At 40.8% G+C, this 22,497-nt stretch overlaps 3 protein-coding genes across 3 annotated transcripts; 2 read left to right on the top strand and 1 right to left on the bottom strand.

Annotated features, from left to right (window-relative positions):
- Window positions 1–1,250: 1,250 nt before the first annotated feature.
- LOC104759586 (putative zinc transporter 10) lies at window positions 1,251–10,254 on the top strand. The gene is made up of 3 exons (XM_019238949.2): window positions 1,251–1,976; window positions 9,384–9,533; window positions 9,922–10,254. Exons 1-3 carry the CDS (start codon window positions 1,350–1,352, stop codon window positions 10,081–10,083), a joined length of 939 nt encoding a protein of 312 aa, XP_019094494.1. The 5' UTR covers window positions 1,251–1,349; the 3' UTR covers window positions 10,084–10,254.
- Window positions 10,255–15,156: 4,902 nt separating this feature from the next.
- LOC147924167 (uncharacterized) lies at window positions 15,157–17,983 on the bottom strand. Its single transcript, XM_087494552.1, has 3 exons — window positions 17,935–17,983; window positions 17,412–17,705; window positions 15,157–17,306 (listed from the first exon to the last, which is right to left on the bottom strand). Exon 3 carries the CDS (start codon window positions 16,875–16,877, stop codon window positions 16,053–16,055), a length of 825 nt encoding a protein of 274 aa, XP_087350678.1. The 5' UTR covers window positions 16,878–17,306; window positions 17,412–17,705; window positions 17,935–17,983; the 3' UTR covers window positions 15,157–16,052.
- Window positions 17,984–18,392: 409 nt separating this feature from the next.
- On the top strand, window positions 18,393–20,717 carry LOC104757518 (uncharacterized). The gene is made up of 2 exons (XM_010480263.3): window positions 18,393–18,604; window positions 18,961–20,717. The coding sequence occupies exons 1-2, from the start codon at window positions 18,547–18,549 to the stop codon at window positions 20,613–20,615; spliced, it is 1,713 nt and encodes a 570-aa protein (XP_010478565.1). The 5' UTR covers window positions 18,393–18,546; the 3' UTR covers window positions 20,616–20,717.
- Window positions 20,718–22,497: the final 1,780 nt, after the last annotated feature.

The following is a 22,497-nucleotide window of genomic DNA, read 5'->3' as shown; positions in this document are numbered from 1 at the left end:
TCAGAAGAAGCATGAACATCTATAAACTCTTCAGAATCGTAAAGAGCTTCGTTTCCGTCATTGAATTAGCGAGCATTATCGATTTGGGTGAACCCTTCGTTCTTATACTCAGTGAATTGAGCCGTCAGCTGTCTCAATCAAGCTTACCAGCAAGCAAAATAACGAAATAGCCATAAACCTAGCCACATTTTCCCCATTCTTGTTAGAAGTTGCTCACTCTTCTTCTCTCGCACACTCCTTTAGTCACTCGTATAGAGATGATGAGTCGTTTATGTAGTGTCATGTTTACGTACACATTCTCTCCAAGCTATAAACACGGATCAACGACTAAGTTATACTCTCTTCGTTTATATTACTTGTAGTTCAAGGTAATTTTATAAATTAAAAAAACAAGTAAATTTTATATTTTATTCTTTATTAATATACTATTTTTATTTGATATAAGTTGTTAATAAGCTGAAAATAAGAAACAAAACTGTTAATTTGTTTTACAAACTTGCATCGTAAATACAAAACGACAATTAATTAACAACAAAAGACGACAACTAAAACAGTGAAAGTATAACTTTGCAACGACAACTAAAAAGAGGAGAGAGTATTGTATAATGGAGCAGGCCTAGTAGGCCCGAAATCTTCAATGGTACTGGTTGGTTTGATTCGGTCGAGGTAATTTATAAAAAGAGGCTAAGAATGGGTCTATTCACAAAAAGCAAACATAAACAATTTAAATGGGGGACTTATACGTAGTACTACCCCATATTCACAATTCATAAATGTGGGACTTATACGTAGTATTAAATTTGAAATTTTCTTAGTCCATCCATTTAAATAGTACTACCTCATATTCACAATTCATACACAATTTTAACTTACAATTAATATGACCATTTTTTTAAGTGGGGGACTTATACGTACGTAGTGTAACTAGTGTATAATGTATATATATGCATCTGTCGAGAACCGTCCTAGACCTAGTCTAAAATATTCGAGACTTGGTTTATCTTGTATAACTGAATAAGATAACATGTCGACAGAGCCGGCCCAAAGGCCAAGCCCATGAAACATGAGCTTATGGTCTTATTTTCCAAAAAAATGTGTTTAGTCTAGTGGCATTTGTCTTTGTTAATAGGAATGAGTTCATGGGTTCGATTCTGACTAATAGCAAAACAGCCCTTTTATTTTAATTTGATTGTGGCCTTTATTAACTTAGAGACGGCTCTGCATGTCGACACTGATTAGTACGTTATGTCGACACTGATTAGTGAGCCGTCACTTCCCTTATATATAACGAAGATAAAATCTTATCTTTCCCAAACATAACAACTTCCACAGAAAACAAGAAAGAGATCATGACTAAATCTCCGGTCACTTTCTCTGTGGCCATCACCGTCTTACTCTTCATCCTCTCCATCTCACATTTCCCCGGAGCTCTATCTGAATCCGAGGAAGAGTGTATACCCGAGTCTGACAATAAATGTACGGACAAAGCCAGAGCATTTGATATCAAACTCATAGCAATCTTCTCAATCCTCACCACCAGCCTAATTGGCGTTTGCCTCCCGTTCTTTGCTCATTCAGTTTCCGCCTTCCAACCGGATAAATCTCTCTTCCTCATCGTCAGGTCGTTCGCCTCTGGAATCATCCTCGCCACTGGTTTCATCCACGTTTTGCCTGATTCTTTCGACATGCTCTTATCTCATTGTCTTAACGATGACCCCTGGCACAAGTTTCCTTTCACCGGCTTTGTAGCCATGATCTCCACAGTGTTTACACTCATGGTTGACTCTATTACCACCAGCGTTTTCAGAAGGTCTGGTAGGGAGGAGCCACGTGCTGATGTGGCATCCGCTGAGACTCTTGACCAAGAAATTGGGCGCCTGCAATCTCACGCGCATCATGGTCATGGTCTTAATCTTAGCAATGACAAGGAGCTTGGTTCTAATTTACAGCTTCTGCGATATCGTGTTATCGCCATCGTTAGTATTCCTACTCTCTCTTTTATTTTTGAAGACTCCAAAAAAATATTTTAACCAAACATATATTTTGTTATTAACTGCTATAGTCATATATAAACATATATATAGTCATATTTATACATATCTCTTATTATATATATATATATATATATATATATATATCTTATTATATAAAGTTGGGTTTTGAAAGTTAGTCATTAACAAGATTTTGACATGTGTAAAAGTTAATATTTAATAGCAAGAATTTGATTACAACAAAAATAAAATATTTTGTTTTAAAAAATATTAATAATAAGAAAAGTTAAATGTCAAAAATTACAGAATTTATAATAAAAAATACAAGGTTTTTTTTAGATAATTATAAGGAGACTATATATATATATATATATATATTTCATAAAATTTGAAATTATAATATTATTTACTAATTCTTAATTTTAAGTTATTAATTCTACAAAAAATGGAAAAAGAAATTAAGAAAATATACAGTTAATGATTAATTCTAAATTTTGTAAATACTCACTTATGTATAAACATATATCGTCTTATATTTAAATAATTTATTCAAAAACACTGCTTTCAAATTTATATAATAAGATATTTGGGATTCATATATCACCATGCTTATAATTTTCTATAATTTCTTTAATTTTGTCAAATTAATTTGCTTCTAATTTCTCAACCTTGATTGGTTGGTCATAAACCATTTTTCTTTTTGCAAACATAATTGTTACCATTATTCATTCAATCGCAAAGGAAGATAACAAGTAGAAGCTCATCAACCTAATATATGGATAAAATAGGCTAATCAAACATAAGCTTACAACAAACATAGATAGATAGATTGGAAAAACATAAATTACTGTTGATAGATCCATAGGAGCTCAAAGACTATGACACCCTGGTGTGCGAAAAGGTTTAAAAGAATTGATTTGGCCCCATATTTCACCAAAATGCATTTATTTTTTCGGTCAAGGGTCCTGAGAGAACTTCATGATGGGTGACTTTCCTAGAAGTGATTTTCGGAATGTGCGAGCGAGGACAAAACACAGGAAAATATTATTTGTTGATTTGTAGGATTAGTAAACAAGTTTTTAAAGCCTCTCAGACGTAACAAACCGACCATCAAATATGGGTGGAACCACGGACCAGGAATAGATGATGGGCCCACTTAGGAAGGTGGGCCCATGGACTGAGAATGGACATGGGCTCACTAAGCAAGGTGGCGGTTGAGGCGTTATAGAGACAGAGGCTACATCATAGTGTGTCAAAGACACTTCAACGAATACATTGAGAAATTTAACATTGATTACTATCAAAACATTTCGTAACGTTAGAATAAAGTTTTAACTTTCATTGGTTGTCGGAGGCTCGGAGCAAGCCATTTTGAGATAGTAAAAATATGTGAACATCTTCTCTCCACACAGGAGGAGGGCAGAGTCGACGTTCTCTCTATGGTGGAGAAGGTTGGATACTGAAACGACCGCCCCTTTTTTTTCTTTTTAATAATAAGTACAACATATAATTAAGCATCCCATACTACTTAATTGAACCACCCAAACCACCACTTCCTCATTAAACCAATAACAACCAATATGCACAGCGGAAACATACCAATAATACAGAAATGATACATCATCAATACAATAACATTCCTATCCAATCTATCCAGCAACCTATCACAACTCTAACCAAAGTTCCAACATAAATAATATAACCAACACCACACAAACGAGACCCTAGATCATCCTCCTCCTCATCGCCATGATTCCACGCTACACAATTTGCCTTTACCTGCACCACAAACACAAATTGAGATGCATGAGTATTTGATAAACACTCAGTGAGGCAATCCTCCCATCTACTGGGCTATACACACAAGCAATAAGATCTCTACATGCCACAAACAACAATCAATAAAACAAACCAGGCAATATACATAGCATGCAACATCCATCGTAACTGAACAAGGGGTGTCGACCGACACCAGATGGTGTCGATCGACACTGACTATCTGGTGTCGACTGACACCAAACTGGTGTCAACCGACACCCTGCCCGACACTCCCGAAAACCCTAGTTTGTGTCGACCGACACCTCCACATGGCATCGATCGACACTCGCCAAAGTCTCGAGCCGTCCTCGCGTTGGTGTCGACCGACACCCCAACTGGTGTCGACCGACACCCCAACTGGTGTCGACCGACACCGATGCCGAGCAGCGATTTCCCTCGATCAGAAACTCCAAATCTCGCCTCCAATCTTCTCCAATCCGCTCCTTGCACTCCCAGAAGCCAAACCCAGCCACAACAGCGACGAAAATACCATAGGGAACTCAAAGAAACAACCACATAAGCACCAAATCACATAGAATCTAGAGATCTTAGCTTAGATAAGCCATGGTCATGCACTCACCTCTTTCAAGAAGATTCTGACCAACAAGGATGAATTCCCTCACTCCTAGCAAGCTTCTAACACCTTCCCAGCCTTAGATCTCCCAAGAACAACAAGGAATCTCTCAATCTCTTCCCAAAAGCTCAAGAACACTTTTCTCTCTTTCTTTTTCTCTAAAAGCGGCCAAATAACCCCCAAAACACGACCCTAGGTCGTTTCCCCTCTTTTACACTCGATTTAGGGATTCCCTAAACCAACCACGCAAACCGGACAGTTAAAATTGAACCGACCAAACCGGCCATAACTGGTGTCGATCGATGCCTCACTAGAAGGTGTCGATCGACACCCTTACCAAAATACCAAAAATTGGTTTGCGGGTGTTACAATTCTCCCCCACTAACAGAAGATTCGTCCTCGAATCTGAACACACCGCCACTCATCCGCAAACTCACCAAAACACCGTCGCAATGGTTCGTACCATCCACCCATTTGGTCTGCCACAACAAGGACACCACTGGTCCAAACCACCCTGAACCCACTGGTCATCACCACTCTGGTCCCCCCGACCAGCATACACCTGACCCTCCCGGTCAACACATAGAAAACCCCGAGACTGAACCCCCATCAATCCCGAGATCCGCTTCCGATCTCAACCGTAACCCTGAGATTGAACCCCCATCAGTCTCATAAATCCACATCCGGTTACCATTCTTATCTCCACGACCTTGACACTTTTGCCACCAACTCATCTGCTCTTAGGTCGCAACCTTCAAGCCATACCGATCACACTCTCAGACCCCCCGTCTTTGAGCCATACCGTCTCACCCTCGGGTCGTCACCCTTAAGATCACGGTACCAGGAGAACCCCCATCTCCTCAGGAGAACCCCCATCTCCTCTGCCACCCTCAGGACCGCAGTCCCTCGAGCTATCGGTATCCAGGAAACCCCCCGTCCCCTCAGGAGAACCCCCATCTCCTTATGAGTTGTTCAGGACCCCCCGTCCCTCAAGCAAACGGTCATAACGTCTATAAGCATTTTCCAACCTAGACCACCCCCGTGATCCGCGTAGAACATCTCAATGTCCTACCGACCCCATATCCTCTCTGAGAATATCACCACAGCCATGGCCACCCCCAGGTCTCACTACTAACATACCAACTCCTCGGTGTTTACAAACACCCTTCCCACTAACACAAGTTCTAACTACTCCTAGAACTTTATGTTTTTAGAAACTTCCTACGCATGGAAACTTTCCATTTATAGAATTCCCGAGCGATTTTCTTTTTCACAAGATCCACAAATTCCAAAAACCAAAAAAAGAAAAACTGCATTTTATTAAAAACCTCAAGTGCAATAAACGTTTACAACTCCAAACGAAAATACGTAGCTGAAATAAAAAGAATCAGAAGCCAAACTAATCTCCGAGTTGAGCACCCGGTCCTCCCTTCGGTTGTGCCGCACCCCCCATCATCTGTCTCAACTTAGGACGGAAAGGCCTGATGTGCCCCTCCTCTCCACAATGGTAACACGATCGACGATATTCTTGTGAATCACCTTTCTTGGGACAGTCTGCCAACCTGTGGTTCTTGCTCCCACATCCGAAGCACCCTCGCCCACCTTGCTGCATACCTGACGTGTCTTCCCGCTTCCTCTTATGCCTTTGCTCCGACTTGTTATCCTTGTTTTGATTGTTCTGCTCCGAAGTCTCCTCTGTCTGAACCGCTGGACTGGCCACCACTGACCGTGCCCGGATATCCTCCTCAATCTCTGCTGCAGTCTCAACCAGCTCTGCACGCGTAGCATAACTCCTCCCTCTACAGTGAACTCTCAAGTCATCACGTAGGGCCCTCAAGAACCTCCTGATCTGAGCCTCCTCAGGCTCCATAGCCCGACCCCCATAACAAAGAGGTCGACTGAACTCCAAGTCCAGCTCCCGCATTGACCGTGTCCCCTGAGACAACTGAAGGAACTGCACCTCCAAACGATCCAATGCCTCTCTAGGAAAATACTTGCGGTTGAACTCCAAAACGAAGTCAGCCCAAGTCATCTCCCGCTGCACTCTCCTAGCAGCCACCGATCTCCACCACACCTCAGCATCACCACTCAAATGATGGACCCCTATGTCCACCCAAAACTTCTCAGGACATCTCAGAGTATGGAAGTTACGTTCCACACTCGTCCTCCACGCATCCGCCACAGTAGGGTCTGTACCACCCGAAAACCTCTCAGTATAAAGTTTATGCATCTCCTTCAGCATAGACAAATAACGAGCATGAGCTCTCACATCCGCAGCCACTGGCTGCTGCTCCTCCACCACCACTGGTGGCACTACCTGAGCCTGAGCCGGGCCCAAACCTGGTATCCGCTCCAACAGCTGTGTCAACAAGCCCGCCAGGTCCACACCTCCCACAGGAGCCCCACCTGCTGGGATTCCCACACCCGGAACCCTAGCACCACCGGCCACTCGAGCATCGACACCGCCCGCACCGACCCCCTCAGCGCCTACGGTCCTATCAGTACCACCACCGGCCACACTCATGGACCCCTCCTGGAAATCCTGCGACTCGCCGACACCCTCAGCTGTCACACTCTGCTCAACAGACTCACTCACTGCTGGGACTCTGCCCCTACCACGACCACGACCACGACCACGACCGCGACCCCCACCACGTCCGCGTCCACGACCAGCAACAGCTCCACCCTTAACCATCTGCACTACCCAGAACAGAAAGCTAAGTACACAAATCAAAACCGCACACAAACACACATCTTACCGTGGAATCTCATTGAAGGCTAGAAGAGGATGATACTAGGACTCCATACCACATGCCAATTGACTAACTACCCATAATCAATTCCATCACACAACATCATGCATCAAGCAAAAAAAAAATAATTCACCCAATTAAATTCCTAACCGCTCTAACCATCCACTTAACCATCCTAGAACCGTAAAGGCTCTGATACCAAAATGAAACGACCGCCCTTTTTTTTCTTTTTAATAATAAGTACAACATATAATTAAGCATCCCATACTACTTAATTGAACCACCCAAACCACCATTTCCTCATTAAACCAATAACAACCAATATGCACAGCGGAAACATACCAATAATACAGAAACGATACATCATCAATACAATAACATTCCTATCCAATCTATCCAGCAACCTATCACAACTCTAACCAAAGTTCCAACATAAATAATATAACCAACACCACACAAACGAGACCCTAGATCATCCTCCTCCTCATCGCCATGATTCCACGCTACACAATTTGCCTTTACCTGCACCACAAACACAAATTGAGATGCATGAGTATTTGATAAACACTCAGTGAGGCAATCCTCCCATCTATTGGGCTATACACACAAGCAATAAGATCTCTACATGCCACAAACAACAATCAATAAAACAAACCAGGCAATATACATAGCATGCAACATCCATCGTAACTGAAAAAGGGGTGTCGACCGACACCAGATGGTGTCGATCGACACTGACTATCTGGTGTCGACCGACACCCTGCCCGACACTCCCGAAAACCCTAGTTTGTGTCGACCCACACCTCCACATGGCATCGATCGACACTCGCCAAAGTCCCGAGCCGTCCTCGCGTTGGTGTCGACCGACACCCCAACTGGTGTCGACCGACACCGATGCCGAGCAGCGATTTCCCTCGATCAGAAACTCCGAATCTCGCCTCCAATCTTCTCCAATCCGCTCCTTGCACTCCCAGAAGCCAAACCCAGCCACAACAGCGACGAAAATACCATAGGGAACTCAAAGAAACAACCACATAAGCACCAAATCACATAGAATCTAGAGATCTTAGCTTAGATAAGCCATGGTCATGCACTCACCTCTTTCAAGAAGATTCTGACCAACAAGGACGAATTCCCTCACTCCTAGCAAGCTTCTAACACCTTCCCAGCCTTAGATCTCCCAAGAACAGCAAGGAATCTCTCAATCTCTTCCCAAAAGCTCAAGAACACTTTTCTCTCTTTCTTTTTCTCTAAAAGCGGCCAAATAACCCCCAAAACACGACCCTAGGTCGTTTCCCCTCTTTTACACTCGATTTAGGGATTCCCTTAACCAACCACGCAAACCGGACAGTTAAAATTGAACCGACCAAACCGGCCATAACTGGTGTCGATCGATGCCTCACTAGAAGGTGTCGATCGACACCCTTACCAAAATACCAAAAATTGGTTTGCGGGTGTTACAGATACAAAGTTATCTCCCTAAGGGAGGAAGGTGGAGGAGATTGAACGCAAGGTTATCTCCCCAAGGGAGGAAGGTAGAGCCAAAATTCTCTCCATGGTGGAGGAGGTTGGATGCAAGGTTCTCTCCATAAGGGATGAGGGCGGAGCCGAGGTTTTCTCCACAGTGGTCATACATTATTGTGATTAAACATTATTGATTAGTATATTATGTAATATATTAATAATTCAAAATATTTTTTTATCCAATAATTTTAGTAATTAAAAAACTATGCAGAAGTGAAAGTAAAATAGTTGGCTTAATGTGTTCATATAGACATATTCTAAGTGGTGACAAAGAATATATTTGTAACATATAGTATATTTAGGTGTAAAAAAATACACTTTTAATAGTAACATACATAAAATATTTGTAAATGGAAATAAGTCAATGTATTATAGCAAAAATAAAATTTATAAATAACATACAACAAATTTTAATATATTTTTGTTAAATTTAATTTAATTTATAAAACTTTATACCCGCACATCGGGCGGGTCTAATCATCTAGTATAATATAAAGATAGATATACAAATTCAACAGTTTGATTTAAATACTTTAAATGTTTACAAAAACATTTTTGAATAGGGGTTTGTTCGAAACAAATCAGTTTAACCAAATTGGAGATCTTTACTTTGAATGCGGAGGACTTAGAAATTTTATTGGATCACTCCAATATATTAACATTTGTAAACCTTCATAATATGATTTAATGAGTGAGTGATACTGAAAGGAATAAATGGGTTAGGTATTGGAGTTAGGAATAGCGGTGCACTCGATTGTTATCGGTTTATCCGTAGGAGCCACTAATAATACTTGCACCATCAAAGGCCTCATCGCTGCCCTTTGCTTCCACCAAATGTTCGAAGGCATGGGACTCGGTGGCTGTATCCTTCAGGTAAATCCCTCTCTTTTAATAAACTAGTGCGGTCCAATGTAGTCATGTCCACCCCGGTCATCTAAACCAGTTTCAACTCGAATTTGTTTCTCCATAATTTGTGTTTCTACAATAAATAGACTCATGTTAATTTTATAAGAACTATTGAAATGTAGAGAAACTATTGTGAGTGTATCATTCATTCTTTGTGAATATCAAATCACACGTCCTCCTTTAGCGTAGATCTTCGATACCAATATAAGAGAAATACATTAAAAAACACTATATTATATTTCTTGTTCAAAAAGTACATTAGTTCTTATAAACTTGAAAGCACTGAATTGAATGACTACTATAAATCTTTTAATTAGTAAAATTCATATGATTGAGAGTTTGAGAACATCTGTAGGCAAGATACGGATGGGTGAAAAAGGCGGTGATGGCCTTCCTTTTCGCGATCACAACGCCTTTCGGAGTGGTTTTGGGAATGGCTGTATCTAAAACATACAAAGAGAATAGCCCTTCCTCGCTTATAACGGTTGGACTACTCAATGCTTCCTCACGTGGATGATATGTTCAAATTTACCCTAGAGCTACTCTCTCAAATTAAGAGGTCAATGCAGTATTTAGGGGTCGAATTCCACAAGGACTCAAGACTACACAATAAATTATAGAGTTTTATAATTAAGCTAAACATATTAACTTGAATTAAAATAAAAGCAATGCAAAATATTAAATAAAACTGTTGTAAATTCAGAAGATCAAAAAGCTAGGCCTAGGGAATTTCTCAGGAAATTATGAATTATAAATCAATCAATAAATTAGGATTCAAACAATTAAGAACAGATCTAGAACACTAAACACTTTTGTAAATTAAATCAGTTCTCACTGCAAATAATATCTAAATTTAAAACCAGAAAATCCAAATCTCTTTGCAAAATTCTAGGTTAAAAATCAACAATAAAATCTGGTTTAGATTGTTCACAAAATTATTAAATCAAATCTCTTTGCAAGAAGTAATTTTGTTCATCAAAAGGTTTTATCAGGAAAATCAATTATATTCTCATATCAATTTATTTTCCTAAAGTATTAATTCTAGATGGCCAATCAAGGATTAATATGAAGAACAACCTAAGATGAAGATCTAGAAAGATAATGAATCCTAAATAAACAGATCTAATAATTCATAAAATTCCTGTGAAAAACCCTAAACCTAACACGCAAACTACTCAGACATAATCAATGAAGAACAAGACATCTCAAAGAAGGAGTTCAAGAAATTCTTCTCTCAAAGCAGATCTCTCTCTCCAAAGCTCTCAAAATCTCACAGGGTTGCAGGAAAATAAAACTTGATAGAATAAAACTTAAGGGTTTGGAAAACCTAAGAACTATATATATATGTCCTAAAACACGTTAGGGACTAGTCTTGCAAATATGGAAAACTTCGGGCAACTTTGTAAAACTTCCAAATTTGGCTCTCTCGTCGGTTTGGACTGGGTGTCGATCGATGCTAAGGCAGTGTCGATCGACACCATCTCCTCTGATCGATTCCAAGTTGATTTCTTGCGGATTATTGCTCCAAACTGATCCAGATTGCTCCACTTTGCTCCTTTCATGCCAAAATCCTAGAAAACCTGTAAAGACTCAAAAACATCCTAGAAAACAAATCAAAAGACACTAAAAGACTCTTTATATCATGGTTAAAAACCACAAAAACCATGATATATTAGTGGACTACTCATCTATATGTCTTTAGTGGACCTTCTCGCCGCAGATTTTATGGGTCAAAAGATGTAACAGAGCATCAAGCTTCAAATGAAGTCATACGCCACTGTTTTGCTTGGTGCCGGTGCCATGTCCGTTTTGGCGAAGTGGACTTGATGATGTACCACTTTGGTTCTTTTTTTTTTCTTTCTCTTTCGTACATCAACTACTGGATAGTATACATATCTTGTGAGATATAACGACGCGATCATCTAATCCGTTTTAATAATTTGATATTTCATTACTTAAATAATGCATAAAATGACGGTAAAAATCACGATGTAAAGGATATAGAGTTCTAGTAAGATTTAGTGGATTTTAGTTTTTATGAGACTTTGAAGTATTTTCAACAATTTAAAGGAGTTTTAGAAGATTTTTGTGATTTATTAATAAAATACTAATGATTATTTTATGAGATTTGTTAGAAGATTTTATAGTATTTGGAAACGTTTGGGATTCTTAACCTCGTCTTTATAACAATTCTCTATTCACTTTTTGATGCTCAGCTTCGTCTTTAGATTCTAACAACAGAAGAGGAATCAAAAAATAATAAAAAGGTGTTTACACAGTATGAAGAAAAGCACAAGCATTAATCGATTGGTGGTGTTGCATAGCCAATGATAGAATGGTCCCTCTTCAAAGCCAAAGAGATGTGTTATGTGTCTAACACATAAACAAGTAATCTGAAGAGATAAACTCTGTTTAGTCAAATTTCAAGTCTCCTCCATTAACGTGACATTGAAGTCTTTAAATTCACAAACGAAACAAAACAGATTGATAACCAACCATAGAAACAAGGAATATATTTGTTTGTACTGGGGATTGCACAACACTAAGTAAATAAAGGTTTTCGGGGAAAGAGGGAAACTGGTTCTTTTATTAACGATAAAAACGTGAGGTCGTCACTAACAAGAGTCAAGATTGAGCTCGTCAGTTCACAGGAGAACTAACAAGCTAATTATGATGAGCTCGGAAGCTAAAAGAATTATACAGAAAACAGTAACAGTTCTTATACGCAAAGTATTGCTCTCGGGGTATTTTACGCGAGTCTGATCTCTATACCTCAACGAGTACTGTTTCTTTATATAGCGGACTGTTGACTGAGGGTTCTCTAGGGTTTTCGTCGTAAATTCCCGAGATTGCCCTCCGCGGATTGTTAATGACTTGCTCCACATTTTGTCGGGCCAAAATCACAATTATAGAGACTTGTTGGGCCGAGTGGCATATTGGGTGCAGCCCATGTCCAACAATATCCCCCCCCCTTAGTCTGGAGAGCGTTAGTTCTTCTGCGATCGGCGGGCGTGCTTGAATTGTCTGTAATATGCCTGCTCGGCACATATCGTCTCGGGTTGCTTCTTGGGGGATCGAAGATCGGCCGATTGAGATAGATTTTGAGAGAAACCGAGATGAGTTAAGCGGCGGTAATGAGTTGAGCGGCAGTGATGAGCTCGTCGATGAGCTCGGCGAGATGAGCGGAGGTAATGAGCTCGGGGGTGAGCTCGGCGAGATGAGCAGAGGTAATGAGCTCGGAGGTGAGCTCGGCGAGATGAGTGAGGCAATGAGCTCAGCGGTGAGCTCGGCGAGATGAGCGGAGGCACCGAGGTTGGCGGTGATGGGCTCGGCGAGCAGCTCGACTGAGATTTTGCTGTTGGTTGTCACGGGATCGAGAATGGAGTAACAAGTCACCGCAAGGTCGACGGGTTGAGAGATACTGTGGTCGGCATGATGGATCTCGGAGGTCAGCAAGGCGTCGATGAGGTCGACACTTCTCATGAGGCTGTTCGTCGAGGCCCCCTGCTAGCCGAAGGTCGGCGAGATATTTGTGGGTTGAGGTGAAGAGAGGTCGGCGAGAGTGAGATTTAGGTCAGCGAGATTGAGATCGGCAAGATTGAGGTCGGCAAGAGTGAGATTGAGGTTGGCGAGAGTGAGATTGAGATCGGCAATGTCAACTCCTCTTGCGAGATGGTTGATCGTCGTCGTCGAGCGGGGTCGAGAGGTGAAGAGAGAGAGATTGATGAGAATGAGGTTGAGGTTGGGCGTGAGCAGCTCCATGGATGAGGTCGGCAGACAAGGATTGATGAGTGTTGAGTTCGGTTCTTGTGAGGGTGGCGAAGCTGAGGTCGGCGGATTGAGATCGGCGGGACGCTGCGCGACGTCCCAGAGGTCGGCAAATTCTTATTCCAGGTCGGCGCTTGTCCTATCGCTGGGGCGAGCTCTGAGGTCAGCTCCTAAGATTGGTGTTCATGTTGTGCGATTGCATCCCACATCCTCTCATGGGAGAGGCAAGAAAAGGTTTGATCGTCAATTTGAGGTTGGCACTTGTGATAGTGCGCAAGAAGGTTAATAGGTCGGCACTGGGAATGAGAATGAAGATCGAAACTGAGAGGGAGAGTGGAGATCAGCGCTAAGCTTGAGAGCGGAGGTAGGCACCAAGCTTGAGGCAGGCGCGAAGCTTGAGGCAGGCGCGACGCTTGAGGCAGGCGCCAAGCTTGAGGCAGGCGCCAAGCTTGAGGCAGGCGCCAAGCTTGAAGCAGGCGCCAAGCTTGAGGCAGGCGCCAAGCTTGAGGCAGGCGCCAAGCTTGAGGTAGGCACCAAGTTGGAGTTCGGCACCAAGCTTGATGTAGGCACCAAGCTTGAGGTAGGCGCCAACTTTGAGGTCGACGCCAAGCTTGAGGTCGGTACCAAGCTTGAGGTCGGCACCAAGCTTGAGGTAGGCACCAAGCTTGAGGTAGGCACCAACTTTGAGGTCGGCACCAAGCTTGAGGTAGGCGCCAAGCTTGAGGTAGGCACCAAGTAGGAGGTCGGTACCAAGCTTGAGGTAGGCACCAACTTTGAGGTCGGTACCAAGCTTGAGCTAGGTGCCAAGCTGGAGGTCGGCACCAAGTTAGAGATCGGCACCAAGCTTGAGGTAGGCACCAACTTTGAGGTCGGCACCAAACTTGAGGTAGGCGCCAAGCTTGAGTTCGGCACCAAGCTGGAAGTCGGCACCAAGCTTGAGTTAGGCGCCAAGCTGGAGGTAGGCACCAACTTTGAGGTGCAGGTCGGCATCGGTGAGAAGAGTAAAGGTCGGCGCAAAACTTGAGAGTGCAGGTCAGCACCGAGTAGAAAAGTGGAGTTAGCCATCAAGAATGAGATTTGCGGTTTCCAGCAAGAATGAAAGTTGAGATCTCCACCAAGTGTGAGGATGGTGAGCATGAGGGCGTCAAACGCGAGTGCGTTTAGCAAGGGTGTTGAGCGCGAGGACGTTGTCGTGAGGGAGCGAGCTTATGTTTGACATGCAACTCAGTTTTATATTTTTCTTAGGGAAAAGTGGCAGACGAGACGGACTCGCTGTACCTTTAAGTGCGGCTTTCGTGTCCGGCTTACCCTGAAGGTGCTTGGGGTTGGCAAGAATATGCAAGCCAGAGCTTGGCTTACTAGTTCAGACGCCCTCAAGCTAGTGCGAGACTTGCTCCGCTTTTTGCTTGGTTTTGAGATGTATTTTACAGAGCGAGACGTCTCTCGGCTTACCCTGTTACGTGTTTCGAATACCAAGTTTTAGGTTGGTAGTTGAGATGAGCTCGTCGTACCTTTTAGGTGCGGTCCTGGTGTCCGGCTTACCCTGTGGGTGCCCCGAGGTCGGCAAGAGTGTGCAAGTAAGAACTTGGCTTATTCAAACTTGACCGCCTGCTAGCTGAATGCGAGACTGGGCTCGGCTTTTTTTGTGCGGATTATCTCACTGCTGCATCCATGTGGAACATGTTTTAAATCGTACACCTGGCCAGGACGACAATGTAGAAGTTGGACCCTCGTTAAGACGGATTCGTTCTAGGGAGCTTGTTTGTGATTAAATGTACTCTTGCGAGTGTAATTTTTATATTTATGTTTTGTTATAGCTGTGTCTTGTAAAAGGCTGCCTACGTACCCTTGAAAAGGGATCAAGCCATTTGTAGTTCATTTTGCGAAGGGAGAGCTCGGTATGACGAGCGTTCTTTTTTTTAATTTTTTTTTTTTTGGCCCAAGGCGCCTTGTTATTCTTCGATTTGGCTGAGTTCCACGACCGGTTATCTTGATGGATGGTTTGACCTTGCGTCTTTTTTTTTTTACCTCGATGTACTTGTTAGCCCGGTGCAGTGCGTCGTTGAGAGTCAGAGGCTCGTATATGATAATATCGTCTTTGAAGCGAGACCCATATGTGAGAGCATTTCGGAGAGCGGAGATCGCAGTATCGTCTGCAATGGTGAGCTTTGAAACAACCTTCTTGAATCGTTCAATGAACTCTCTGAGCGATTCGTCGTCCTCTTGGTACATCGTCCAGAGATCAGCGTTAGATGCCCCCATTATCATAAAGGTCGAGTGGTGTTGCAGGAAAGCAGCGGTGAGCTCGTAGTAGCTATCTATCGAATTGGCTTCAAGACGAGAAAACCAACTTAGTGCGTCATGGGCTAAGTTTTCCACAAACATCTGACAGCATCCTGCATCGTATTCTTCAGGACTAAAGTGTGCTCGGTTGATTGCAACACTCATCGATGTTAAGAAAGGTTTTGGGTCAGTTAGCCTGTTTTACGGAATGAACTTGAACTTGTTGATGTAACAAACGCGGACGCTAGAGATTCTTGTCATGAAGGGTGAGCGTTGAGCCTCTATGAGCACCTTCTCCAAGTTGGGGGCAGCGCTTGTTGCTCGATGTATCTTGGCCGAGATGTCTTTTACGATCACTTCAAGTCGCTGGATTTTTAAATCCTTGTAATCTTTCAGGTTGTCGCGCAGATGGTGGTTCGACAGTGTTGGAGTCGGCTAGCTCCTACTACGCTTGCTACGACGGTGCGTTTGGTCTTGATCGGCGGGCGCTGCGTGTCTGGTGTGGTCGTCGAAGGATCCTTCAATGATGGACGTCAGTCGGCGTCTGTGACTCTCTGAGCGTTCCTCGACTGGCAGTGACAGGGGTGGTAGTGTGTCCAGGTCGGCAGGATAGCTAGTGTGTCGACGATCGCGCTTTCTTTGCTGGAGTCTGTTAATTTGGTCCTGCAATGCTTCTTGTGTTGCAACGAGTGCGTCGAGCTTCTCAGCTGTTCGTGTGTCCCGACTATTGATCTTGTCGAGGATAGTCTGCATCATATCGTCGAAGTTGTTCCTCTGTCCAGCAAGCAAGGGAGCTGGGAGCGCGGCGTTATCAGTGACAGTTGGAGCCACGGTTTGACGATGCTCGTGACGTGCGGCAGCAAGAGGTGGGATTGGCGCGTCGAGTACGGTATGCATCAGGTTGTCGAGTCCGCTCCTTTGTGATGTGGGCAAAGCATTTGGAAGGGCGGCATTGGGATGAGCGGCAGCGTTGGTGAGAGCAGCGCTGGGGAGAGCGACAGCGTTGGTGAGAGCGGCGCTGAGGAGAGTGGCGGCGTTAGTTACCAGCTGGTCGGTGGCAGGTCTAGGTCCAGCGTTTGCAGTTGCGAGAGGCTCGATGGGCGCGTCGGGCGCTGGCAGAGGGATCGTGCTCGGCAAGGAGCGTTCGGTTGAGATCGTCGAGGAGGGTAGAGGCGGGACAGTTTGTGTTCTCGTTCGCCCCAATCGCTGCTCTGTTGGTTGCTCTGTTGCTTCGTTGAGATCGTCGCTAGGATTTGTCATGGATCTTGAAACTTCGAGGAAGTGAGGACCGTTGGTATCGGTTCGTCAAAAAGAAGCATTCTGCTCTTGCCCCACGGTGGGCGCCAATTGTTTGTACTGGGGATTGCACAACACTAAGTAAATAAAGGTTTTCGGGGAAAGAGGGAAGTTGGTTCTTTTATTAACGATAAAAACGTGAGGTCGTCACTAACAAGAGTCATGATTGAGCTCGTCAGTTCACAGGAGAACTAACAAGCTTGGTGACTACCTCCGCTCAGGAAACCACTAAGGAAACCACTAAGCATTTTATTAAGGAAATATGGAATCGTGGAGTTGATATAAAACTAAGGAAACCACTAAGCATTTGTTTCTTCTTTTCTCTTCTCTGGTTTGGTTCGGTTATGATCTTATCAGCCAAGTACACAAACCATGATGATTGCATTCACTCTTCTGTTAACGTATCAAGGGAAACCAAATCAGTTTATGAAATGGAATCCTCAAAGCTCATCTGTAGTTTCAGAGGATCAATTGGTATTTGAGTAAAGTAATTTTTACCGGAGATGCAAATAACCGCCACAGTATGAGGATTTGAAGAAGAAGAGTGGAAGATATGAAGTTGGTTGGAGAATCAAAATCTGGGTTCAATCTGAAATTGAAAAGAGAATCCCTCCATTGAAGCCCAGTTTTGAGATAGTGAAGAACTGTGTGGTAGAAGAAGAACTGGGAGATTATTTTATTTCTTTATTCATTTTGCGACCAGAGTGACGATGATAATATATCTTCCCGTCTTTGTGAACTCTTTTAAAAATCCTTCAAAATAACACCTTTAGAGGTGAGATTTGTTCATTCCTATATTTCAAGTAAAAATATATCCAAAATCTTTCAAAATCAGTTTAGTAGTTTTAGAAAAATACTTATTAAGTTTGAATAACAGTAGATTTGATATAATTTCTAAAAATTCTTGATTGAATAACAAGGGATTGTGAATTATTTTGCATGATTTTATGTAAATACTAAATTCAATAACATTGGGTTTGAGGAGAGATTCTAAAATAAATAAAAAATTGAATAACAACACCTGATTTTAGAAAAACTCCAAAATCTTTTAAATCCTAGTTTCAATACCCCCTCTAAGTTCATCATTATAAATATATAGAAAGAATCTAATTATTTTCAACTATGACATGTGTTCAAAGATCCAAACAATATACAAAATCTATTAATTTTGACTATGACATTTATTCAATGATCCAAGATACATAATCTATTTTTCACAAGTATAATTAATCAAAATTAATAGATTTTGTATATTGTTTGGCTCTTTGAACACATGTCATAGTTGGAAATAATAATAAAAAACCTTTTAGACAAAATCTAACTATTATAGTATAATTAAATTAAAATAAAATTGTTTCTTAAATAAAGTAACCCAAAAGGCATAATAAAAATGGTAAGGCACAATTTTAAAAGGTTGTAGATTTATTCTAGTAATTATACTTCTGACAAATATATTATGATTATTATCTATCTTTGATCACTGAATAAATTTTCATAATTAAAAGCACTAGACAAAATCTGAAATTTAAGGTACAAGCTGTTTTTCCATCCCATATATATATGCAAACAAGACTAGCTAGTTCTCTCACTAAACCTAGTTCATCAATCATTCGAATACAAACACTGTTTAGCTATGAGCAACTGTTACTTTAGGACTTGTTTTCTTCTCTCCCTCTTGGTGTCCCTCTCTTGTAAGTATATGATTAGAAATTCATAAAAAAACTTAAATGTTTCAAGAGTTTGCATAATTGACCAATTATCTAAATTATGGGGGAATTGTTATTTATATTCAGTAGTTTGTGATAAATTTTGTTGGTTTAAAAGCTAAGCAAAAACCACATGGATAGACTAAAACATAGGCTATTTTGACTTTAATATACGTTTTAATGATGTATTTGTGAAATTTTAAATGACATCCAAAATTTTTCTATATTACGTCGCTACGGATCATATATGTGACTAATATTTCTCATTAAATTAATTTTTTAAAACATATATTACACTAGATTAACATCTTTGTTTTTTTTTTGTTTGAAATAAATTAAAGATCAAAGCAAAAAAAGTCAAGGTAAGGAAGTCGAAGAATGTATTGGCAAATGTTCTAGATCTCCCACTCCTTCCCCTTCTCTGAGATTTGGTGGCACAACTCCCAATGCCTCCCCATCGCTGAAACTAAGAGGCACAACTCCCAATGCCTCCCCATCGCTGAAACTAAGAGGCACAACTCCCAACGCCTCCCCTTCACTAAGACTTAGAGGAACAACTCCCAACGCCTCCCCATTGATGAGACGTGGAGGCACAACTCCCAACGTTTCTCCTTTGCTAAAATTTGGTGGAACAACTCCCAATGCTTCTCCTTCGCTAAGACTAGGAGCCACAACTCCCAACGCCTCCCCATCGCTGAGACTAAGAGGCACAACTCCCTATGCTTCCCCTTTGCTTAGACTTGGAGGCACAACTCCCAATACATCCCCTTTGATTAGACTTGGAGGCATAACTCCAAACACATCTCCATCGCTAAGACTTGGTGGAACAACTCCCAACGTCTCTCCTTCGTTGAGACTTACTGGAACAACTCCTAATGCCTCCCCTACGTTGAGATTAGGTGGAACAACTCCCAACCCGTCCCCTTCTTTGAGAATAGTAGACATAACTCCCAACGCTTCCCCTTCGCTGAGACTTGGAGGCACAACTCCCAACGTTTCCCCTTTGATGAAACATAGAGGCACACCTCCGAGTGTTTCCCCTTTGCGGAGAATTGGTGGCATAACTCCCGACGCTTCCCTTTTGTTGAGAATTGGAGGCACAACTCCCAACACGTCTCCTTCACTGAGATTGGGAGGCACCACTCCCAATGCTTCGCCTTTGCTGAGACTTGGAGGCACAACTCCCAATGCTTCCCCTTTGCTTAGACTTGGAGGCACAACTCCCAACATATCCCCTTCGCTGAGACTTGGAGGCATAACTTCAAACACATCTCCATCGCTGAGACTTGGTGGAACAACTCCCAACGTCTCTCCTTTGTTGAGACTTAGTGGAACAACTCCTAATGCCTCTCCTATGTTGAGATTAGGTGGCACAACTCCCAACGCGTCCCCTTCTTTAAGAATAGCAGACATAACTCCCAACACTTCCCCTTCGCTGAGATTTGGAGGCACAACTCCAAATGTTTCCCCTTTGATGAGACTTGGAGGCATAACTCCCAACGCATCCCCTTCACTTCAACTTGGAGGCAAAACTCCCAATGTTTCCCCTTCGCTAAGACTTAGAGGCACAACTCCAAACGCCTCTCCATCGCTGATACTTGGTGGCACAACTCCTAATGCCTCTCCTTTGTTGAGATTAGGTGGTACAACTCAGAATGTTTTCCCCTTTTTGAGAATAGCAGGCACAACTCCCAACACTTCCCCTTTGCTTCGACTTGTAGGCACAACTCCCAACCATTCCCCTTCACTGAGACTTGAAGGTATAACTCCCAACACTTCCCCTTCGCTAAGATTAGGAGGCACAACTCCCAATGTCTCCCCTGCTCTAAGATTAAGAGGTACAACTCCTAACGTGTTCCCTTCGATGAGATTTGAAGGAACAACTCCCAATGCCTCCCCTGCTCTAAGATTAAGAGGCATAACTCCCAGTGCATCCCCTTCGATGACACGAGGAGGGACAACTCCTAACGCTTCCCCGTCGCTAAGACTTGGATGAACAACTCCTAATGTTTCTTTGAGACTTAAAATCATAATTCTCAATGTTTCTCATTCATCATATAATTAATTAATATGAATAAAACTGATCAATTTATTTACCTTTGTTAATAATGTAATCAGTTCCCAAATGACATTGCTTAATCGTATAATTATCATATTTCCCAAAGAATTTCAAATGTATGACCAACCTCCAAAAAAGATTATAGATCGAAAAACCAAAAATTGGTTTAGGCATATAATAATCTACATATAATTATCACTTGTAATGAGTATATAGATTAATTTTAATCTATATTATTATTTTCACAGCATTTTTTTGAAGAAGGCTTGGAGTTAAAACTTATTTACAGACAATGCCACTGTAATTAAAACATTTAATACAAAAAAAATCAAATTAGGAAAATCAAGTATGGAAATATATATTTCCCTAAATATCTGAACAACATCAATCTCTATTTTCCTTTTCAATTACAAGTTTTAAAATATTTTAATGAAAAAAAAAAACTAGAGTATCTTACCTTATTTAATTTCGATTTTCCATAATTGGTTTGACATTATACATGTTTTCCATTATACATGTTTTCATTATACATAAATTGTTTAATATTTTCTATGCTAAAATGGATAGATCAATTGATGTCAAAATGGGTAGAAAAAAATATAAAAATAAACTAATAATGTATGATTTTATTACACTATATATATATTTCGTTTTAACCTCCACAAATGATATATGTTTTTTGACTAGAAAAGATGTGTCATTTATAGAGTTATGATGTCAAATACAAATATATATATCCTGTTGCACAATTTAAATAGTGAATACATCAAATTTAGTCATATGAGTAATATCAATAATATTACTAAATTTGTGATAATAAAACTAAATCTGTGTAAATACAGATTTTAGCAATTTAACATATGCACAATACTAAAAAAGTAACAATAATTTATGGAAATTTTTTTTATTCACGGGTCCAAACCTAAACTAAAAATAACCATAAGAATGTGATGGGAATTAGGTTAATATTAGTACACTTATATATTTTTGCGGGCTGGTTTAAAAACACAAACAACATATTTGAAACTTAATTTTCTATGAAAGGTGTTAAAAACCAACACTAACCCGTTACATCATACTCAGATACAAAACTAACTATTTTTTTAATAACTATTTTTTTTATCCACGGGTTCAAACCTAGACTAAAAATAATCATAAGTATGTGATGGGAATTAGGTTAATATTAATACACTTATATATTTTTGCGGGTTGGTCTAAAAACACAAAAAAAAATATATTTTAAAACTTAATTTTATATGAAAGGAGTTAAAAACCAACACTAACCCGCTCCATCATACTCATAGACAAAACTAACTAACTTCAAATTGGTGAATAAAATTTAAATAATTTTATACTAACTACAAAGTATTATACATATTAACAGATGTTTACTTTCACAACAACTAATTTTGATTGATTAAATTCCAAAATAAAAGAATTTTGGATTAATTAAATTTCAAATGAAAATAATAATTTTTAAATAGATAAAGAAAATAAAATTACAAATATCTTAATATTATTGTAAAAAATTTTAAAACATATATTTGAGCCAACATAATGTCTTTTTAGTAAGTTATATAAAATATAAAAAAATACATAATCCCGCGGTGTACTGCGGGTTAAAATCTAGTAAATGTCTTAAAATGTGTACTGCAAATGAGTTCAACCGTTGATTTGGTCTGCAAGTCAACGTAGTTCTCTTGTTGGATTTTATTTTATATTTGTAATAAAATATGTATTTCCAAACAAGAATTAATAATATATTAGTTTTTGAAAAAGAAAATTCTTATATTTAAATATATAATTTTAGATACTATTA

The sequence above is a fragment of the Camelina sativa genome, chromosome 17 (assembly GCF_030686135.1).
Source record: "Camelina sativa cultivar CO46 ecotype springtype chromosome 17, ASM3068613v1".
NCBI classification, from domain to species: domain Eukaryota; kingdom Viridiplantae; phylum Streptophyta; class Magnoliopsida; order Brassicales; family Brassicaceae; genus Camelina; species Camelina sativa.
Note: the sequence above shows the minus strand (reverse complement) of the source record. Positions and strands in the feature narration are given on the sequence as shown.

Excerpts from the sequence above, each read along its gene's own strand:
- LOC104759586 (XM_019238949.2), top strand. The coding sequence starts at position 1,350 with ATGACTAAATCTCCGGTCACTTTCTCTGTGGCCATCACCGTCTTACTC. Across the intron at positions 1,977-9,383 it reads GATATCGTGTTATCGCCATC|GTATTGGAGTTAGGAATAGC; the intron begins GTTAGTATTCCT and ends TAAATGGGTTAG. Across the intron at positions 9,534-9,921 it reads TCGGTGGCTGTATCCTTCAG|GCAAGATACGGATGGGTGAA; the intron begins GTAAATCCCTCT and ends GAACATCTGTAG.
- LOC104757518 (XM_010480263.3), top strand. The coding sequence starts at position 18,547 with ATGAGCAACTGTTACTTTAGGACTTGTTTTCTTCTCTCCCTCTTGGTG. Across the intron at positions 18,605-18,960 it reads CCTCTTGGTGTCCCTCTCTT|ATCAAAGCAAAAAAAGTCAA; the intron begins GTAAGTATATGA and ends AATAAATTAAAG.
- LOC147924167 (XM_087494552.1), bottom strand. The coding sequence starts at position 16,877 with ATGACAAATCCTAGCGACGATCTCAACGAAGCAACAGAGCAACCAACA.